Genomic DNA, 24,074 nt, shown 5'->3' with positions numbered 1-24,074 from the left:
TGGATGAAGTTTCTAGGTAAAATGATCTAAAGGTAAACTTCCTCAACAAAAAGTAAACTGACTCTGTTTGAGCACAGGCACAGCTTAAAGGCAAACTGCTTTATTCACGGCATCCTATATTTGTCTGCTCAGGACAATTCTATCCAGAGGCTGATCTGTATCACTACTGTCAAATTTTAAACACAGAGCCTACAAGATAAATTCAAAACACAGCATGGTTCTTACACAGTTTTATGAGACACTAGTAGATTAGACCTTCGCTTGCAGAATGAAGGCTAGTTTTCTGTGCAAATACTTATGTGGATTCACTGTGGAGCTATATATATCACCCTGTTGGAGGCCATCGTGGGCTAATTTCATTTAACAGTTTTCAGAGTGGGATCCGAGGGTCCCTGGTTGGGAAGGAGGTCTCCAAGGCCCTTCCAAGAGATCCAAGAGGACACAACTGTTTTCATAATACAAAGATACCAGTTGCCTTGTTCACTCGTATTGTCTTGAGTGTACAGTGGAGTTTTCCAGAGCTACGTGACCCAGGAGGACATCCCCACTCTGACAGCTAATGGAATGCGTGCTTGCATGGTTTTGTGTTTTAACACTTTCTCAGTTCTAACATCTGATACAGTAATTATTGACAGATAAAGCCCAAATAAGCAAAAGCTCTTTGGGGGTCTTCAATAAATGTTAATTTTAATTTTGTCCTGAGACAGTCCAGAGGAAATGCTGAAATATATGGACTGCGTTCTGTACCAACTGCTGCAAAGACACCTTCAAATCACAACTAATCGAGTCCTTCATTTAATCCTCAAAATCACCCCACTGGGGGGGGTAACTTTAGGATCCCCGCTTCATGCATGAGGAAATGGGGGCTGCGTGTGTAGGTATTAGGCCCTGTGTACACACATATCCAGTTACTAAGTGTCACAGCCAGTCCCAGCTACATAATGTATGTGGGGTCCAAGGCAAAATGAAAATGTAGGAACCCTTGCTCAAAAATTATTAACAATAAAGATTTTCCAATTAAAGAAACAATCCTATTTACCAGCACATCAAAAAGAATAAAATACCTAGGAATAAACCTACCTAAGGAGGTAAAAGACCTGTACCGAAAACTACAAGACTGATGAAAGAAATCAAAGATGACACAAACAGATGGAGAGATATACCGTGTTCTTGGATTGGAAGAATCAATATTGTGAAAATGACTATACTACCCAAAGCAATCTACAGATTCAATGCAATCCCTATCAAATTACCAATGGCATTTTTTTACAGAACTAGGACAAATCATCTTAAAATTTGTATGGAGACACAAAAGACCCCGAATAGCCAAAGCAGTCTTGAGGGAAAAAAACGGAGCTGGAGGAATCAGACTCCCTGACTTCAGACTATACTACAAAGCTACAGTAATCAAGACAATATGGTACTGGCACAAAAACAGAAACATAGATCAATGGAACAAGATAGAAAGCCCAGAGATAAACCCACGCACCTATGGTCGACTAATCTATGACAAAGGAGGCAAAGATATACAATGGAGAAAAGACAGTCTCTTCAATAAGTGGTGCTGGGAAAACTGGACAGCTACATGTAAAAGAATGAAATTAGAACACTCCCTAACACCATACACAAAAATAAACTCAAAATGGATTAAAGACCTAAATGTAAGACTGGACACTATAAAACTCTTAGAGGAAAACATAGGAAGAACACTCTTTGACATAAATCACAGCAAGATCTTTTTTGATCCACCTCCTAGAGTAATGGAAATAAAAACAAAAATAAACAAATGGGACCTAATGAAACTTAAAAGCTTTTGCACAGCAAAGGAAACCATAAGCAAAATGAAAAGACTACCCTCAGAATGGGAGAAAATATTTGCAAATGAAGCAACTGACAAGGCATTAATCTCCAAAATGTACAAGCAGCTCATGCAGCTCAATATCAAAAAAACGAACAACCCAATCCAAAAATGGGCAGAAGACCCAAATAGACATTTCTCCAAAGAAGATATACAGATTGCCAACAAACACATGAAAGGATGCTCAACATCACTAATCATTAGAGAAATGCAAATCAAAACTACAATGAGGTATCACCTCACATGGGTCAGAATGGCCACCATCAAAAAGTCTACAGACAATAAGTGCTGGAGAGGGTGTGGAGAAAAGGGAACCCTCTACACTGTTGGTGGGAATGTAAATTGGTACAACCATTATGGAGAACAGTATGGAGGTTCCTTAAGAAACTAAAAATAGAGCTACCATATGATCCAGCAATCCCACTCCTGGGCATCCAGAGAAAACCATGGTTCAAACGGAAACATGCACCCCAGTGTTCACTGCAGCACTGTTTACAATAGCCACGACATGGAAGCAACCTAAACGTCCATCAACAGATGAATGGATCAAGAAGATTTGGTACATATATACAATGGAATATACTCAGCCACTAAAAAGAAGGAAATAATGCCAATTGCAGCAACGTGGATGGACCTGGAGATTACCATACTAAGTGAACTAAGTCAGAGAGAGAAAGACAAATATCAGATATCGCTTCTATGCAGAATCTAAAAAAAAGATACAAATGAACTTATTTACAAAACAGAAACAGACTCAGACTTTGAAAACAAACTTATAGTTACCAAAGGGTAAAGGTGGGGGGGAGGGATAAATTGGAATTAAAATATACGCATTACTATATATAAAATAGATAACCAACAAGGACCTACTGTATAGCACAGGGAACTATACTCAGTATTCTGTAAGAACCTAAATGGGAAAAGAATTTGGACAGAACCTAAATGGGAAAAGAATTTGGAAAAGAACAGATACATATATATGTATAACTGAATCACTTTACGGTACCCCTGAAACTAACACAACACTGTAAATTAACTATACTCCAATATAAAATAAAAATTAAAAAAATTTTTTTCCAGATGGCAACACCAGAGCATTAAACTAAGAAGTTTAGTTTACGCAGGACCCTCCTAAGTAGGGGACCCATCAAAGCACAAGGCCCAACACAGCAGCACAGGGGGCAAGCCAGGAAGCTGGCACTGGCTATAGTTAACTCCAGATCTGTCTAATCCCACTGGTTAACACTGCCTCCCACTGGTTTTCACAGTAAGCACTCCTGTCCCTTCTGTCTTCGGACTGTGTTTTGCTTTCTGTACTTTCTCATTCACTTCCAAAGTTTTAATTTCTTAAAGTCCTGTGGTTTTGTGCTTCCATTATTCCCCAGGATTAATGGATACTGAAGCTTTAGCTCTGTTTTCCTTCCTGCCGTAAAGATTTTGAAGGGAAGCTTCACTTCCTTCATAGTGACAGGGTTATACCTCTGCATTGCATTGTTAGTTATGATTTTTAAAACAACATCGTAAAAGCAAAACAACAATAATTGTAATTATATGAAGTAGTAAAAATTAAATGTAATTAAATGGCCATAAGTATTATACACACTGATGATACAAGGAACCCCAACGTGTCTTAAAATGAATATAGACAGAGCCACCTGAAAACATTACTGAATGTCGGGAACTTAAAGTACTTTCATTTCTTTGAGGCACAGACAGGGGAAGATGAAAATAAACAGCACAGCGCTAGTTAAGGAAGTATTGCTCTCAGTGGGGCCCTTTGAGAAAGTGGCAAACAAACTACCAAAACCAGTGAATTTATACAGTATTCTTGTTTTAGCTAAGTTGTAAATTACCTGTATCACTCTTTCACCAAGTCCCTGTAATTTGAAGTGCAAATGCATGAAACTTGACAAACATCCTTTAATCCTACTTAATTCCTAAACTTCTGAAAGAGAATGGCCTTTATTTTTTCAGTCTTTAAAGACTGATACATTAAAGTATGTATGCATTTGATTGATTTGACCTAGTTTCTAGTCCTGTTTAAAGTCTTATTTTGTAGGTACTTCCTTTTATTTAGGTACTTATTTAAGAATGGCTAAACACAGGAAAGGCAACCCAAGCAAAGGCCAGAGTAATCCCACATGGAGTGCACAGTGCATAGTAAAATACATAATACCTGACTTTCCTATCTGTATGGCTATGGTTAGCTTGAAGCGGGAAAAAAAAAATCCTAACAGTTTCACTAGAGCAGATTTAGCAAAGATTAAAGGGTTCAGTTCTTCCCCTATTGAAAAAAAATCCATACAAATGATTAGGGGCGGGGTGGGGAATTCCTAGCTCTGCTAAAATGAGAAGGTAAACCCGGTTCAGTTTAGAATCTGAAGAAAGACAACATGATGAACAAGAACAAAAAAATACAGTGAATCAGAGGTAATAGAGCAATCATAATTGGATTTTGAAATAATATGCTCAGAGATCTAAAGGAAGACCATATGAGATGAACTAAAAACGTATTAAGGGACTTCCCTGGTGGCGCTGTGGTTGAGAATCTGCCTGCCAATGCAGGGGACACGGGTTCGAGCCCTGGTCTGGGAAGATCCCACATGCCGCGGAGCAACTAAGCCCGTGAGCCACAATTACTGAGCCTGCGTGTCTGGAGCCTGTGCTCCGCAACAAGAGAGGCCGCGATAGTGAGAGGCCCGCGCACTGCGATGAAGAGTGGTCCCCGCTTGCCGCAACTGGAGAAAGCCCTCGCACAGAAACGAAGACCCAACACAGCCATAAATAAAAATAAATAAATAAAATAAATTAAAAAAAAAACGTATTAAGAAACAGGAACAAATTAGAGGCTAAGAAATGGAAAATATGAGAGATGGGCTAGTAGTACAATGGACAAAACCGCAGTCAGACTCGGATATGGAAGCCAGATACAGAAGTTCTAACATCGGTCTAAGGGTGTGATCCATGGAGAGAGAAAAAAGACGAAAGAGGAAGAAATTAATAGCTGAAAAAAAAATAATGGCTGAGATTCTCTAAGAACTGAATAAAGGGATGAGTTCTTAAAATGAATTATCAGGATACAATGAACAATAACATTCGGAGAGAAGATCTGAATACCATAATTAACAAGGCTGATCTAATAGTGACATATAAAAGTATGTACCCCATCGACAGATGAATGGGATAAAGAAGATGTGGTACATATATACAATGGAATATTACTCAGCTATAAGAAAGAATGAAATCATGACATTTGCAGTAACATGGATAGACCTAGAGATTATCATACTAAGTCAGTCAGACAGAGAAAGACAAATACCATATGATAATCACTTATGTGGGATCTAAGATATGGCACAAATGCACCTATCTACAAAACAGAAACAGACTCACAGACACAGAGATCGGACTTGTGGTTGCCAAGGGGAAGAGGGGGAAGGAGAGGGATGGACTGGGAGTTTGGGGTTGGTACATGCAAACAATTGTATACAGAATGGATACACAACAAGTTCCTACTGTATAGCACAGGGAACTATATCCAGTCTCCTGGGATAAGTCATAATGGAAAAGAATATTTTTTTAAAAATGTATTTATATATGTGTATAACTGAGTCACTTTGCTGTACAGCAGAGACTGGCACAACACTGTAAATCAACTAAACTTCAATAAAATAAATAGAATTTAGAAATAAACATTTCTAAAATTAAATACATAAATAAATACATATTAAGAGTATGTACCCAAGAGAGACTTATGGAGAGACCATATAGTCTCTTCAAACACAAATAGTTTATTCATAATTACTGACCATAAATGGAATTTTAATATATTCCAAAAAACTGATATCATACAAGGCCACGTTCATTGATTATATGCATTAAATTAGAAACCAACAATGAAATGAGACCCCAAATTCTTATACCCAGACACTGAAGTCCTTATGGCTAGAATTAGAGATAATTGATGGTTTAAAGAGGTAATGAAAATAGAAATTACGGACTCCTAAAACTAAATGATAATGAAGGCACTGCATTTCAAAACCTGATAGGATATATACTCAGAGAAAAAATGTATAGCCTAAGCCTCATATATTGGAGAAAAATTTTAAAATAAACTAAGTTTTCAACTCGAGAAGCCAGAAAAAGAACCAAATAATTCCACAAAAAGTACAAGGGATTAAAAGAAAAGCAAACAGTAATGAAATGGGGGCAAGGAGGAGACAGACTTCATTGCTTAAATTTTACTAACAAAAGACACAACTTTGGAAATTGGTGAAAAAAAGGTGGCGTAATTTATCATTGGGAAGAAAAAAAATTTACCATTTATCTGTAGTTCTCAAATGTTTTAAAAATTGTTAATTTACATAGGTGTGATAATACCTTATCTTTTAGAGTTTTATGCTAAATTATTAATGAATAAAATACCTGGGGTTTGCTTCAAAATACATGGGGAGGAAATTGACATGAAACAACACCAGCTATGAGCTGATGATTGTTTCAGTTTAGTGATGGTGCAGTGAGGGTTACTATGCCTTGTATACATTTGATATTTTCTTTAATAAAAGGTTAAAAACAATAGAAGTATTTTAAAGGAAATGAAATAAACATTTAAAACTATTTATAACTCTATACCAATAAATTTTTAAGCCTACCTAATCAAAGTAAATGATATTTAGTGAACACAATGTACCAGTCAGTCTCTGTTCTGAGCCATTGACATGTATCAGCTCAAATGTAAGGTCTAGTCTCCCGAACTATGAGACCTTGGCCAGTTACTTCCCCTGGATGTGCCTCGTTTCTTCAACCTCAAAATGGGGATACTAACAGTACCTGTAGTACTGGGTTATTCTGAGAATTAAGTTGACACATGTAAAGTACTTATAAGAGAGCCTGGCACATAGAGTTTTCAACCCATTAAGGCCCACTAAGTTTTGACCAGTCTACATTTGAACAACAGCACACAGAGAGAACATTTAATGTAACCTTGATTAAGAAGACAAACAAGGCTAGCACCAGAATGGAACAGTATAAGCCAATGTTACTTACTTGAATATGGGTACAAAGGTCTAAAAAAAATACTGTCAAAAACCCAGTGTGTTATAGTAAGAGAATTATATACATCATGAAAAAGATTTATCCTAGGAATATAGAGCTGCTTAAATGGTACCAAAAATTGCTCTCAGTGAATTCAGAACATTATTAAAGGAATTTTTTTTTAAATCAATAGATGTTCAAAAACATACAATAAAATAACACCCATTCATAATCCCCTTCCCCAAAAGAAAACACTCTTAGCAAACGAAAAGTCAAAAGCATTCTCTTTAACTTGATGTTACTTCTCAGAAGCCTATAGCAAATATTTTTATTTAATATTAAAAAATTAGAAGCTTTACCATTAAAGAACACAATATGACACCTCTTCACAGTGTTAGAATGCAAAACTATTGTATACTAGCCAATACAGTAAAAGCAAAAGATGTAAGAAGTATAAAAGAAAGAGACAAGTGGCATTGCTAGCAGATAAAGATGTAGCCAACTTTCCAGAGAATCCACAAATTATTAGAACTTAAAAAGAGTCCTGCGTGGCTGGATACAAGTTCACCACGTGAAAATCAATAACTTTCCTATATATCAACTGAAACCAAACAGTAATATCGCAATAAGAAGCCATTCTTTGGAGTAACAGAAACTACCTAGGATTTACCCTAAAATGAAATTGGCAAAAGACTACGTAGAAAACTGTAAAATCTAATCGAAAACTATAAAAGCCCTGAATAAATGGAGAAAAGACATCGTGTTCATGAACAGAAAAACTCAAAAAGATGTTAATTTCCTCAGATCTATCTATATATTCAGTGCAGCCTAACCAAAATCCCAACAAAACTTTTTGTGTTCCTTGACAGCCCAGTATGAAACAGGATGGGATGCGGTAGAAGCGTAGAGGTATATGGAAACGAGTGTACAAGTGAAAAATGAAAATATGTATGTTTGAAGCACTAAAAGTGAAACAATAAATATAGAGGCAGCCAAGACTATTGTGCAAACTTGCTTTATCAGGTATCAAGACTTACTAAAAACCTATGGGGATTTAAACGAATGTGGGGAAATACAGTATAAAAAAACAGACAAGCAGATTAAAGGGCCAAAATAGAGAGTTCAGAAATAGGGCTGCATATATGAGAATTTAGACTATTAAAAAGGCAGCTCAAATCAATGAGGAAACATGAGACAATTCAATAAAAAATGCTGGCACAGAGGGAGCGAAGACTGCTGCCATGTCCTGCATGTCCTGCCTGCTGCAGTCTGCGCATACAGTGGGATGTCGCTCCAGGACCTTGCTTCAGACATGTAAGCTCCCCCATCCATTAAACCTTCGGTGTCTCTGTTGCTGACTCGGGCTCTTTCTTTGGTCTTGAGGCTGGGCAAGTACAGGGCCTGCAGGCCTGTGGCGTGCAGCCCAACAACCGTGAACTCAGGTAATCTGTCAATGTAGCAGGCGTCAATCCCATACGTGGAAAGTGAAAGAAAGAGTATGTGTGAGATGGAAAAGATTCAGAAAAGGCTGAACATGTTTATGGAGCATAGAAGACTAGTTATCAAGGTATAGTTGGATTGCCAGATGTATTAGGAAGTTACTGGGTTTTGTGATTCTGTATTTAGAAGAGGATCAATATTCTAATCATGTGCTTCATCTGAAGCACCCACTGAATAGGGAACAATTTTGAGTCACTGGGATTGGTGTCTTGATCATGAGATACAGTAAAAGGTCAGATAGACTTAGGAATCATTTGTCTTAATAAATACAGGTTTAAATAAGTAAATGGGGATGAAATTAGGCTAGGCAGTAGGAATGAGGAACGTTAGGGGCTGATGGATGGAAAGTGGGGAATGGAATATTGGATTCCCATGTGGTAGGAGAGCTTGTACATGGGGAGTGATCCTGTGAATGAGCTGGAAGTAGACAATGTTGTAGTTCCTGGATGTGGTCTCTGATAATTGATTTTATAGGTCACATTCATGGTGAAAGCTAAGTGTGGTATGTATTCCTAAAGATGACCATTTTTATAAACGTTAGGTTGGAAAACAAAGCAAAATTTGCACTATAGTTGTGGCATTGTCTAACCATGGAATTTGGTGATATTATTCCTTCTGAACCTTTGTTCACATTATTTGTTAAATAAACCAAATCACATTTTAAAATGAGGATTAATAAAGCAAATATATGTTAAAAAAATGCTGGCACAAGTGGTTATCCATTGGAAAAATAACTAAATTCAGACCCCTACCTTACATCAAAACAAGAATAAGATTCCAATGAATTAAACAATTACATGTAAAAAAAAAAAAAGTAGAAAAATATAGGAGAATATTTTTTAAATACTGGGGTAAAGAAAGCATTAACAAACAAGATTCCAAAAAAGCTAAAGATTGATAAATTTGATTATATCTAAACTACATTTCAGCATTAACAGAAACAACCACAAACAATGCTAACAAAAAGTAGAGACTGAAAAAAATACTTGGAACATGTACTGCAGATAATATAAAATAACTCCTAGAAATTCATTTAAAAGAGACATACCCAATAGAAAAATGGCCGAAGTATATTAATAGGCAGTTTCAGAAGAGGAAATACAGATGGGTCAATAAACATAGAAAGATATTCAACTCCCCTGGTAACCAAGGAAATGCAAATTAAACCAACAGTAAGATTCAAGTTTTCACACATCAGACTGGCAAAAGCCAAACTTCAGAATGATGAGGAGAAACTAGTATTCTCTGGCTGGGAGGAGTATGGACAGGTAACAACACGTGGGAGAGAAATACCGCAGTGTCTTTAAAACTAAATGGGCATACCCGTGACCTAGCTCTTCTCCTCATGGTAAGGTGCTACTCTGTACTACTCTGCTATGTGCACAAGGCACAAACAACCTAAATGTCCATCCGTGGGGAAGTGAGGACATCCGGTATGCATGCAGCAGATGAAATAATGAGCCAGATCGACATGTACTGATATCCTTAAATCTAGGAAGGCTGTACCTAAATGCATAACAGTTTTTTCCCTTAGACAGATTACCTCTGAAGTTGGGGTGGTGGTTAGGGAGACGTTGGCTTTATTTGCATTACAGAAGTAAAAACATCTGTACTGTTTTAATTTCATGTAAGAATAAGTTTAGAAACAATATTTAATAGTTATTAACAGAACAGTGGACACAGGGCATCTAAATTCTAGTCTTATTTCTGCCACCAACCAGCAACACCTCCTTGAACAATTCATTTAATCCATCTGTTTTCTCATCATTAATAGGGAAACTATGTGCCACACAGGTTCCTGTAAAAACTGAAGATGCCAACCTGGCCTGATGAAAAAGTCTGCTACCCTTCTAAGCCTTTTTTGTGCCTGTGTGTGAAGCAAAGAGAACCATATTTTTCCAAGAATTTTATAGAAGGTGCTCATACTTGGAAACTTCCACTTCAGTACCAAAAATAATTACTAAATATGAAACTCATTTTGGAAATTCTCTGACTGCATTTTGAGCCACATATTTCCATTTTTATTCATATTCTGGAAGTTCAATTTAGCCCTTCGGGATTGTTAAAAAATTTTTTTCCAGAGCCTTTCACCACTTTCTACTTGTCTCATAGCCTCTAGTTAAAATTCTCGTATTATTTTTCCTACTATATCACCCAGCTTGTCCCCGACATCAAATCTTCTTACAGCCCTCCCAAGTCTAATTTTGAACTTCTAACTTCATATTAGACATCAAGCTAAACATCTGGTAAGCCCGTCTGAGAGATGTCACATTCAGAAACAAATGTCACCTTTATGCTAACCTCTAAATCCCTGCCCTTGTCCAGCATTTCATTCATTTTTGTGTTCTAGAGTAGATATCAATACAGTCTACCTAGCTTCTACGGAAATAGGTGATGGTAATTTTGTTCCAATATATTCTGTCCTTTAGTGAATCTGAAATAGCTTTTTTTTGCCTCCCCAAGGTACGGCGCAGTTTCCGCAGGAATGCTGTGTGCCCTTACCACCTTGTCTCAGCAACTGGAGAATGAAAATGCTGTGGATGTGTTCCAGGTTGCAAAAATGATCAATCTGATGAGGCCTGGAGTATTCACAGACATTGTAAGTACTTTGCTTATTTGTGAAACTTGTGCATCATTTGAAACTCAGCCTCACCCTTTAGAACAGTGGTTCTGATTGGGGGTGACTTTGCCCCCCGGGGAATGTTGGGCAATGTCTGGAGACCTTTTTTGGTTGTCACAGCCGGAAATGGAGTTAAGTGAGTAGAGCCCAGGGATGCTGGTAAACGTCCTGCAACGCCTAAGAGAGCCCCCCACAATAAAGAATTAGCTGGCCCACGTGTCCAAAGGGCTGAGGTTGAGAAACTCTGCTTTCTAAAATGTAGTATCCTCTGATTATAAAATATGGATATCCTATTATCTTAGTGGACTGTCAACACTGAGAATTCATTCCAAGGTAACAGAGATCAAAAGGACATGAAGAAGGTGTAGGTCTTGATTATAAAGGATTCAAGAGATTATTTTTTAAGTGTCTGAACTAGCAGAGACATAATTCCTGTTTCTCTAGTATATTTTTCACATTTACATTTTTAGTCAGTATTTCCACCTGAGGTGAAATAAATCATTAAGCTGCTCTTTGGCTCAAAAACTGTCTCCCTCTTGTTTTCCAGGAACAATACCAGTTTGTCTACAAAGCAATGCTCAGCTTGGTCAGCACTAAAGAAAATGGAAATGGTCCCATGACAGTGGACAAAAATGGTGCTGTTCTCATGGCAGATGAATCGGACCCTGCCGAGAGCATGGAATCTCTAGTGTGATCAGAATCTTGAAAGGACGCTTCATTTGTAAAACTTCTGAAGACTGAGAACTTTTTTGAGGCCTTTTTTTGCCAGACTCTACGTTATACAATAACCCGGTTACTTTTTTACACTGATAAAAGTTTTGATATTTATTTTTTGCCATTTTATGTCTTAATGGTATCCTACTGAGCATTTGCACCTCTGTTCATTTCACACAGTGAAACGCGGTTTTACCTAGTTTGCACTATCTGATCAGTGTTACTGCTTATAATCTAATACTAAAGCAAACCCTGATGTGACATTCCATGACAGCACACATGCTACTTTTTAATTCAGTACAGTGAAGGTCTTTGTTATGACAGTGAATCTTGGTTCTTTTAATTATTATTATTATTGTTGCTAAAGCAGTTGCATTCTACTAGCAGGCAATGCTGTACTTTTCCTCAGTTCTCCTCTTCTATTTTTTCAAGGCACTGTTCAATACTGTATGCCTTCTGTATTTTAATGGAGTGGTTGAGCGTTGTTTTCTTTTAAAGAATAGCAGGTGTGGGGAAGCTACTCTGAAGGTCTGTCAAACCTCATGGCCTTGAAACAGTTCCATTTATGATGGTGAAGATAGCCATTAAGAAATTAGAAGGTTTGAGTTGTTTCATGTGAACATCACTTATTAGTTACAAAAGTTACATTCATAGCTTAAAAAAATGCCCAATTGTGTCAAAATAAAAGATATCTCTGTATTACAGTTTTCACAGTAGCTATGTGGACAGTGTGTGTTGTTTCCATTTTTGACTCTCTGAAATAGCTACACCCCAAAATCAGGGCCATCTTTTACCAAAGAGAGATGGCAATATTTTATATAACTCCAGATATGAAACCCTTTAGTGAATCTCCATTAATGCTTCATGGTTTATAATACCATACCTCATGGCAGGTGGAATAATGAAAATCTTTGCAGGTGTGTAATTTTGAAACTAGTCCTCTGAAATATTCCTATTACTCCTATAGCAATCTAATAAAAACTACCTATATAGCTAACATTCTGACATTCTTTTCTTTCCTTTTTTTGCCAAATGTTTCATGATAAATCTCATAATTACATGCATTCTTCTACTTAGGATTAAACTGAAAATACTGTATTAGCAAAAGTCTTTGGGACTATCTAGATTCCCACACATGGGTAAACCTGATTTGGAGAGAGAAAATTAGAATCTTGAGTGAAAGGTGATAGTGACATTTTCAAACAACTTTTAAAAATAGGAGACAGCTTTGTAATGCTTTTGTGTAGTTTAGCCTCAAAAACAGATAAAAAGACACTGCTCATCATGACACAGAGCCCAAGGAAGTAATTTCTTGGAGCCATATTCACCCTGCTGTACATCATGGGAAAATTAGGAGCATTAATAAGAAATTTCAGTTTAGTTATTTAGAAAAATAAGCTACTTACTGAGATCTGTTTCTTCGACTACACATTTGCTCTAGAGGGATGACTTCTGTCAGAAGTGAAACCATCAGCAGAACTGGGCCTGTTAAGAAGAAAAGGGTTTTGGTTATTTTTTATGTCAATAAACTTCAACCAAAAGTCCATACTGGCTATTATCATACCATCTGGATAGGCGTTAAAACATTCATGATAATCAGCCTTGAGATTCTGTTTATCTTGAGTTGGGTTTCTATGAAGTTTGTCAGAGTGGACCTGAAGGAGCAAAGCTGCTAAGGAGAGAGAGGCTACAGGACTAGCCCAGGATTTCTAACACATAGGCCAGGTCAACGGAGTTTTCGTGAACTACGTAACTTGCCAGGGTTCATCCCGTCTTTTCATCACATAGATTCAGCCACACAGAACAGTCCACTGTTCACGAACTGTGTAGGCTAGGTTGAGAAAAGCTGTACAAGTGAGCCAAGTTTGCTAAACTGTATGTGCTAGAGGACACAGACACCTTTACCGCCCCTCTGCTCCCATCCGAGGTGACACAAGGAAGCTCTGCCTAACACTTAAGAAAAAAAGCTTTAACGTAGGAACACTACAGTTGCCGGCTGGCTGAGGGAAATCAGTAAGGGAAAGGTTTCACATCATGGCAAGAGCTGGATCATTTTACTCAATTAAGTAGGTTCCTCTAGTTGTATAGAGTATTGATATGAGCTAATTCTCAGTAGATGGTACAGTGGACTTGAGTTTCAGAAGTAACATTCAAGTTGGGGTTCATGGTCCCTCTGTCATTTTTTCTTAACAAAAGTAAACACTGGTTATAAGACACATGGCAAGTATTCCCTTCTGTGCTATTACAGAGGGCTCAATTCATGGAAATGCATACCCTCCAATTCTGTGACCATCTCTTCCAGAGGTATCAGAATCATGATAAAAGAGAGATAGCTAGTAAATACAATAGAAACAAGGATGGCTTATAAGTTTTCTGTGAGCAATTGTGTGTCTGTAGCGGTCTTGAACCAAAGTCTACAAATCCCGACACACTGAACTATGAGCAATTGCTATTTGCCCATCTTGCCAAAGTGGTCCAAACACACTTCACTGAGGATAGTTATATTCAGCCGTTCCTCACTTTGACCATGGAGTGTATCCTCACTATTATTCTTCATCTGTTATTGGCAAATATATGCTTGCATCTTTCCAGAGGCAAAGATGGTGTTCTCTTTGAGACATAAGCACATTGCTTAACCACATAACAAGGTTATTACCACTTGCACTCAGGAGGAAAGGAAATAGCTATTGCAAATTAATCTGTGCTATGTTATAAAAATAAGCTTTTGGGAGTGTATGAATTTAGCTCTAGGTAAGCAGAATGCACACATCATTCAAAACTGAATTGCAAAGATCAGAACAAGTGGCCATGCTGGACATCAGAAAAAACACACCTTATTGCCATCAAGAGAACTCTCCTTCATCTAAAAGCCACAATATCATCTTTTATATTTTAAAAAAAAGTTTCCTTCTGAAATTCAACATGATTAAAATTAGGTGAATTGGTTTTCCTAATTTTTATGTCTTGGCGCTTTTAGAGTCTTATTTCGAGCTGAAAAGTCCAGCAAGGTCAGAGAAGGTTATGGCATTTAAGGTCTGGCTGTTGGAGTTTTTAGCCCAGAGTGACATACTGAAATCAACAAATAACCTTAATTACTTTATAATGACACAGCACAACTGCCTTGTTATGAATTTTTTCTTAAATGCATATACACTGTATTTAAAAATTAAAATATAGATACCAATTTACCAAAGATACATGCTACTAATTCTAAGCAAAAAATTAAAAAAAGAAACCCAAACTCATCATAATTTAAGAAATAATAATCAAAATGTAGTTTGTCTTAAGAATTTAGCAGTTATACTGGAAAATGCATTTTCAACTCCTATGTCCTAAAGTTTATGTTAAAATGGTGCCAGTGAATTTTTATATGAAGGGAAAATGCCTGCTTTTTTTTTTTTTTTTTTTAAACAGCTGTAATTTCACTTACCCCTTTGCGCTTGCCCTTAGTTGCCACTTAACATGCAATATTGGCTTTACTTATCTCTAGAAAGAAGGCATGCTACAAATAGGAAGGAATTGTAATAATGATATTTGGCCTCTACTTTGTCTTAGCTGTTAAACTGTTTTTAGTATTTTTGTTAAATATTTGCAAAGGGAAGCATTTTCTACAGAGGATAATTAATTTCAAGAAAAATATCTTGAGTTTTAAGAAATAAACATCTCCAGAAAAGGAGACGGCCGATTTTATAAAATGTCGCAACTCTCCAACATTTGGGGTAGTGACTCCTTTTTTGTTAGGACATTTGAAACTAGCAAGCAGCCATTGTTTCTAAAAAAAAAATTCAGCCTTCATGTTGATTCATGTTTCTTTCACTTCATTTTGAAATAGCTAAAATCATTAAAACTGTAAATATTTTGTTGCTTGGATAAGCATCTTCTGGGAACTTTGTATCTATGGTATATAATCATAGAATTTTATATTTTCATATAAAGCTAATTTTTTTCTAGTTTCAACTCTGTCATAGTTTTTTGGTTTTTTTTTTTTCCTTTGTGGTGGATATGTGAATTCAACTTTCTGTGTATTGAAGTAGCAAGAACCATCTTTGCATTCCAAAAGAATCCAACATGTGTTATTTCTTTGAGGAAGTGATTGTGAAAGTTGGGTTTTCCTTTTTAATTTCATTGACCATTTGTGCAATAGGAATTAGACATAATTAGTCACTGAATACAGTCGTTGCATTGACCCATTTGGAAAAAGTGGTTTTTTTGGTTTTTTGGTTTTTTAATTTGTTCGGGGGGTTTTGTAACCTGAAAAATTTTCCCTTTTTTCTTCTGTTTAAAACTATATCAAATCATTCTATTATAGTGTTATTTAATATGTAAATTGTATTGCTATACATAAAATAAAGTATGGTTTTTGATGTATTCATTAGTGCTGAGCATTTCTATGAAAATATCTACATCCAATAAAATCAGATTACTCGTTTCTCTTAATAGATCACATTTATACCCACAGACCCTTGGTCTTCGTTTTCATGGTAGTAAAATGATTATTAGGAGCCATTTTACATAGGCAGAAAACCAGAAGTGTCTTTTCTGAGTTCCTCCTGCTTTAAAGAGTAAACAGTGACCACATTGTAACTGCATGTTGAGTCAAACTTTATTCGCTTTATGAGTCTGCTGCTAAGTTATAAGTAGAATTATTATTTTCTCCAGTGTATCAACTAGATTTGTAGCAAGTTCTCCCTCTTAATTTTTACTGTGTAGGATGAAGGATATCTCTTGGCAAGACTTTGGGAGAATCTATGAAATACATATATAGGATCGCTATGATTGCTTCTACTTATGAGGAATTTTGCCATTTCCAAACAGGAGTCCCAAACTTGGCAGCTTGGGTCCACCATTATCTCTGAACTTTTAGAGGCCCCACATCAGGAATTCAACTCTCATTATCAGGGCTCCAATTTTTCTTTCCACAAAGATAAAGAACTGGTAGTTCATTCTCCATAACTAACTGGGAACTTAAGAAACAGTGTATTAACCTTTTCCAGTAGTATCTAGAAGAAAGACCAACTCACCCCAAAAGAATGAACCTCTCTAATTATATAACCCTAGTCTTCCTCAAATTACACCCATGGGGACTCAATACTCTGTATCACAGAGTACACAAGAGGTCACAAATTGTTGACCTGTAGATCATATTCACTCTACAGATATATTTAGGCCATAATTTTAAAAAGTCTTCTTAGTTTCCAACATGTAAAAAAACAAAAAACTTTTTCGTTAAGATTCAGATTTCAAGCTTTTTTCAAAAATTTTGGTGGTGTTACAACACCAGGCTCCTGTTCTCACGTGGGCACAACAAGCTGGAGAGGAGTAGCTGTTGCCCCTTTTAGGTGATGCATGTACTCTCCAGTTCACCAGAGTCTACATCTGTCACATTACATTATGTCTGCCCATCGTCAGTCTAACTTGCCTGGATCCTATGAGCAGTTGCATACAAATTTTAAGACTGTCTACCATCTCAGGCTGCTAAACCATCAACCAAAAGCAGCAGTAAAAGTACTTATACTCGTCTTCCATCATTAAAATACTAGGAAGCCAGCATAGGGTAAAGGGGGGTTCTAAGAAACAGGACTTATGACTGTTCAAAATAATTAACAAATCAGTTCTCTACTCCATGGCTTTTACTGTCCAGGATATAACTCTAGACAAGGAAACTTCATTTCTGCTACCAAGAATGGGGCAAAGAAACAAGGGTGCAAAAAGCTGCTGGTCCAAAACCCCATTTTCTAACAGTTAATTTAGACTGTTGAGAACATTAAGATTTAGAAACAAGTCACTACTAACCATGCCTGGATTCAGAGACAGGATTAAAAACACTGGTTTTATATTTCTGCCTGCATTGGTGAAATAGCATAAAGGAACTAGAAAACGATAGGAACTAGAAGTTGGGAACCAACAAGGTAAAATTGGCTTTTGTGATCATGAAGTTTGGCAGCGAAGATAGACCCGCAGTTTATGTGAATCTAACAATTATATTATGTTGCTCAAAAATTGAAAAATAGGAAGTTAACTTTATCTGATTTGTGGTCATTTGAAATCATTTGACTTTTATAGATACTGGCCTATTATCACCAACTTAGAAAAACTTGATTCAAGGCACCACTGACTATCATCTCATTTTGGTGCTTCACTCTGACTATAAAACTTCTTGAAAGAGTTGTCTATACTCACAAGATCCATTTCTGTTTTCCATTCTCTCCACCTGTTTAACTTGGGGTTCCATCATCATCATCCCACAGCTCTTACCAAGTTCTCCAAATACCTTGTTCTTTAACCTCAACTCCACTAATTTGTCAGCAATTGACCACACCACTTTCTTCTTTCAGGAGTCAACAGATATTTACATAGCAACCACTAGGTACCAGGAGGTGTTCTAGGTGCTAGGGATAAGTAAAGTAGTTCACAAAATAAAGTCCTTGACCTCATGGAACTTACAGTTGATACAAAACAAATACATAAGCAATATTTAATACAATGTCAGGTAAAAGGGCAAAGAAGAAAACTAAATCGGAGAGGGGGAAAGAGAGTAATGGGAGGATGATAGATAAAGTGGTCAAGCCTATCTACTGAGCAAAAATACAAAGTTTAAACGTTGAAACATCTCTTTTTCCCTATGATTTTTCTTTTAATGTTTCTCTTACCTCATTGGTAAAGAAGGTTCTGAGAACTACCTGGGGTCTGAGAAATGTGGCTCCTTTAGGTACTTTTGGAGAGTGAAAATTACTCAGGGTTTAAAGGTAGGATTTTTTTTCTCCTTCCTCATTATCTGTTATTTTTCAAGTCTCCATTGTTGGATTCACTTCATATTTTCAGCCTCTAAATGTTGGCCTGTCCCAGGCTTCTGTTAAAGTAGCCCTCTTTTTTGCCATTTATAGCCCTGTTCCCAAATAATTCCATCCAATCCACGGAATTAAATGCTTCCTATATGCCAATAACTACCAAGGTATATCTCTAATCCCAACCAATGCCCAGGACTCCAGATTAATATCCAACTGATTATTTAACATCTTCATTTGTACATCTAATAATGATCCTAAATTTAACATGACAAAAGCACAAATCTGATTTCCCCCTAAACTGCTCCTTCCCCACTGTTCTACCACCTAAGTATCAATAAATAGCAGTAGCATCTACTCAGGTAATCATGCTAAAAACTAGTTATCGGGATCTCTATATTTCCTGCCATTTAATAAGAAACAATCCAATTTCAAACAGAGAAAAAATAGCTGAACAGACACTTCATTAAAGAAGGTACATAGATGGCAAGTGAACACATAAAAAGATGCTTCATATTATTAGTCATCAAGTAAATATAAAATAAAACCACAATGTAATACACTTATTAGATTCACTGAACTTGAAGAAAGGTTAATAGATGTGACCTAAAATGAAATGAAAACAGAAAAAGAGCAAACAAAAACAACACAGAGAATCCAGGTACTGTGGGCAATATCAAACAATATAAATACATATAATTGAAATTCCAAAAGGAGAAGGGAGGAAGAGGCAGGAAAAAATATTTTAGGAAATAATGGACTAGATTTTCCAATATTCATGACACCAAATAACAGATTCAAATGACTTAGAGAACACCAAGCAGGATGAATTAAATTTAAAAAATCATACCTAGGCATATCATATTCAAATTGCTGAAAACCAAAGTTAAAGAACAACAACAACACACACACATTACTTAAAAGGAAGGAAGGGGGACTTCTCTGGTGGCGCAGTGGTTAAGAATCCGCCTGCCAATGCAGGGGTCACGGGTTCAAGCCCTGGTCCGGGAAGATCCCACATGCCACGGAGCAACTAAGCCCGTGCGCCACAACTACTGAGCCTGTGCTCTAGAGCCCACGAGCCACAACTACTGAGCCCACGTGCCACAACTACTGAAGCCCATGCGCCTACAGCCCGTGCTCCGCAACAAGAGAAGCCACCACAAGAGACGCCCGCTCACCACAACAAAGAGTAGGCCCCGCTCACCACAAGTAGAAAAAGCCCACGCGCAGCAACGAAGACCCAACGCAGCCAAAAATAAATAAATAAATAAAATTATTTTAAAAAAAAAAAAGGAAGGAAGGAAAGAATCACAGCAGAATTCATGTTAGAAACCATGCAAATCATAAGACAACAGAGTGACAAATGTGAAGTGTTGAGAGAAAAAAAACCTGTCAACCCAGAATTCTATATCCAGTAAATAGGTTATTCTTCCAAAATGATTTAAGTAAAGGGGTAAAACATATTTTCTATTTAGAGCCATACTCTTACAAGCTATTTTTATTTTCTAAATATAAGTCAATACTTGGTAGAGGCATTTTTTTCCTGGTGATGTTCCATAAATCTGATTTAATGAAAGCCTAATTTGGAGTTGTTAATGTATTTTGTTTAGGGAAAAGCTTAGAAGATTAGTACAATCCCTATGTAAAATTACTGAGTGAAAACTGAGCTAAAATTAGCAGAGGGAATGCTATTACATTATCATACTTTTCTTTTGCCATTAAGATAAGATTAAGTTGCTTTGTTGAAGAGTCCAGTAGACCACAGAAAACTACATTCAGATTCACATCCACATTATGCAGCAAGAGAAATAAAAATCAAAAAGGCAAGATTAAATTTATTATTAGAGAATAACCAGTGTGTCTTCAAAAAACCCCTTTGGCTGAGCATCCAAAGAAATCAAAGTACATTGTTGACTTTGCATCATTCAGGCTATGTGCAAGCCACATGAGCAAAAAGGACAAAAGAGCATATGTTTATTCGAAGAATATTTTTAGAGATGCAAGTACATAGCTCTGTTAATAAATCTCCCTTAAAACACAACCAAATTAACCTTGTCTATCCTCAGAACATTCAATAGTTCTTTCTAAATCACATCAAATATCAACTCTTGACTTTAAAGATGTCATCATTCCTCCCTTTAGTACTACCTTTATCCGACCTTATATTTCTTCTTCTCTTCAACTCACACCTTTGTTCTATCCATGTCCAATCTATTCACTCACTGACCCACAGACTATTTCATTCTTACACTTAGACATTTATCCCTGTCACTCCTCTTACTTCACTCCTACCCAATGCTCAGATGATGACTTTCTCCTGGAAACTGTTTCTGACTAGTTAACCTATAACTTTTAATAGAAAGCTGAACCACTTTGTTCATGTACTCTTGCTATGACAACTTATCCTAAATCTGTTCTTTATCTTGTTAAGCAGGAGTTGTTCCTGAAAAGTTAAAGGTGGGGAGGGGAGGGGATGTGAAGAATGAGGCCATAAGATATGTGTTACCCTATAAGGAGAAACCAGCATTAAAAGATAAAAGAGCCAAGTGGTGCCCTTTAACATTATAAGCTGACAGGTAAAATATACAAAAATATATACAGACCTAAAAAGTTAAATAATAATACATGACAGTTTATCATTAGGTCCCAAATAAATTAGTATGATTAGCATAAATAAGTGCCACAGGAGTTCACAGCAAAAGTTCATGAAGGAAAGATACTTCAGTTGAACCTTGAAAGACAGGTAGATTTTAAGCGGCAAACTAGGTAATGAAGACATTCTGTTCATGTAAATGTTGGGGAAAATCCCACATAAACAAAATTTTCGTCTTAAAAAATGAGAAGAACTTGGAAAAGGAGGATGAGGTCTGTACCATGGAAGACCTTAAATATGAAGCTAAGGAGTTTGGACTTTGTCTGAAGGTGAGAGCCCTTTACAATGTAGGTACATCAATAATGTTACTGCCATATCGGAAAATGAATGGAGGCACAGACTGACAGAAGAAATGTTTAACAAAGAGCCAGAAGGTTTGGGCTTCCCTGGTGGCGCAGTGGTTGAGAATCTGCCTGCCAACGCAGGGGACACAGGTTCGAGCCCTGGTCTGGGAAGATCCCACATGCCATGGAGCAACTAGACCCGTGAGCCACTACTACTGAGCCTGCGCGTCTGGAGCCTGTGCTCCGCCACAAGAGAGGCCGCGATAGTGAGAGGCCCGCGCACCGCGATGAGGAGTGGCCCCCACTTGCCGCAACTAGAGAAAGCCCTCGCATAGAAATGAAGACCCAACACAGCAAATAAATAAATAAATAAATAAATAAAAGTCAGGAGCTCTTAAAAAAAAAAAGGCAGTTAAATTATAAAAAAAAAAAAAAAAAAAAAAAGAGCCAGAAGGTTTAAAGAACAAACAAACAGAAATTAACAATACAATAACTAAAATGAAAAATACACTAGAAGGAAACAATAGCAGAATAAAAGAGGCAGAAAAATGAATAAGAGAGCTGGAAGACAGAGTGGTGGAAATCACTGATGCAGAACAGAATAAAGAAAAAAGAATGAAAAGGAAATGAGGACAGTCTCAGAGACATCTGGGGCAACATTAAATGCACCAACATTCATATTATAGGGGCCCCAGAAGAAGAAGAGAGACAGAAGGGGCCTGAGAAAATATTTGAAGAGTATATAGCTGAAAACTTCCCTAACATGAGAAAGGAAACACTCACTCAAGTCCAGGAAACGCAGAGAGTCCCATACAAGATAAACCAAGGAGGAACATGCTGAGACACAGATTAATCAAACTGACAAAAATTACAGACAAAGAAAAAATATTAAAAGCAACAAGGGAAAAGCAGCAAATAACATACAAGGGAATCCCCATAAGGTTATCAGCAGATTTTTCAGCAGAAACTCTGCAAGCCAGAAGGGAGTGGCATGATATATTTAAAGTGATGAAAAGGAAAAACCTACAACCAAGAATACTCTACCCAGCAAGGCTATTGTTGAGATTTGATGGAGAAATCAAAAGCTTTACAGACAATCAAAAGCTAAGAAAATTCAGAAACACCAAACCAGCTTTACAACAAATCCTAAAGGAACTTCTCTAGGGGAAAAGAAAAGGCCACAACTAGAAACAAGAAAATTACAAATGGGAAAGCTCACTGTTAAAGGCAAACATAAAGTAAAGGTAGGAAATCATCCACACACAAATATGATATCAAAACTAGAAATTGTGAGAAAAGGAGAGTACAAATGTAGGATATTGGAAATACATTGGAAATCTAGAGACCAGCAACTTAAAACAACCTTGCATATATATATAGACTGCTATAACAAAACCTCATGGGAACTGCAAACCAAAAATCTACAATAGATATACACACAAAAAAAGAAAAAACAATCCAAACACAATACTAAAGATAGTCATCAAATCACAAGGGAAGAGAACAAAAGAGGAAGAGGAGAAAAAAGACCTACAAAAACAAATCCAAAACAGTTAACAAAATGGCAATAAGAAGATACATATTGATAATTACCTTAAATGTAAATGGATTAAATGCTCCAACCAAAAGACACAAACTGGATGAATGGATACAAAAACAAGACCCATGTATATGCTGTCTACAAGAGACCTACTTCAGATCTAGGGACACACACAGACTGAAAGTGAGGGGATTGAAAAGGGTATTCCATGCAACTGAAAATCAAAAGAAAGCTGGAGTAGCAATACTCATATCAGACAAAATAGACTTTAAAATAAAGACTGTTACAAGAGACAAGACAGATACTACATAATGTTTAACAGAAACAATCCAAGAAGAAGGTATAACAATTATAAATGTATATGCACTCAACATAGGAGCACCTCAATATAAAAGGCAAATGCTAACAGCCATAATAGGAGAAATCAACAATAACACAATAATAGTGGGGGACTTTAACACCCCACATTCATCAATAGACAGATCATCCAGTCAGAAAATCAATAAGGAAACACAAGCCTCAAATGATACATTAGACCAGATGGACTTAATTGATATTTATAGAACATTACATTTGAAAACAGCAGAATACACTTTCTTCTCAAGTGCACATGGAACATTCTCCAGAATAGATCACATCCTGGGCCACATATCGAGCCTCAGTAAATTTAAGAATACTGAAATCATATGAAGTATCTTTGGCGACCACAATGCTATGAGATTAGAAATCAATTACAGGGGAAAAAAACTGTAAAAAACACAAACATGTGGAGGCTCAATAATATGTTACTAAACAACCAACAAATCACTGAAGAAATCAAAGAGGAAATCAAAAAAAAAAACAAACCTAGGGAAAAATGACAACAATAACAAGATGATCCAAAACCTATGGGACGCAGCAAAAGCAGTTCTGAGAGGGAAGGTTATAGCAATACAATCTTACCTCAGGAAACAAGAAGAATCTCAAGTAAACAACTTAAACTTACACCTAAAGCAACTAGAGAAAGAACAAAGCCCAAAGTTAGTAGAAGGAAAGAAATCACAAAGATCATAGTAGAAATAAATGAAATAGAGATGATGAAAA

The 24,074-nt window shown here is 36.7% G+C and overlaps 1 protein-coding gene across 3 annotated transcripts in view; it reads left to right on the top strand.

Annotated features, from left to right (window-relative positions):
• The window catches only part of PTPRG (protein tyrosine phosphatase receptor type G), a 731,557-nt gene extending 715,463 nt beyond the window's left edge, over positions 1-16,094 (top strand). For all 3 annotated transcript variants that reach the window (XM_007192374.3, XM_007192373.3, XM_007192375.3), the window contains 2 exons: positions 10,856-10,991; positions 11,560-16,094. In XM_007192374.3, the coding sequence (XP_007192436.2) occupies positions 10,856-10,991; positions 11,560-11,706 (283 nt within the window). In that variant the 3' untranslated portion in view covers positions 11,707-16,094. The remainder of the gene's footprint in view (positions 1-10,855; positions 10,992-11,559) is intronic.
• The last annotated feature ends 7,980 nt before the right edge of the window (positions 16,095-24,074 follow it).

Source organism: Balaenoptera acutorostrata, chromosome 10 (genome assembly GCF_949987535.1).
Source record: "Balaenoptera acutorostrata chromosome 10, mBalAcu1.1, whole genome shotgun sequence".
Classification (NCBI taxonomy): domain Eukaryota; kingdom Metazoa; phylum Chordata; class Mammalia; order Artiodactyla; family Balaenopteridae; genus Balaenoptera; species Balaenoptera acutorostrata.
The sequence above is the reverse complement of the archived record's forward strand: the minus strand, read 5'-3'. Positions and strand labels throughout refer to the sequence as shown.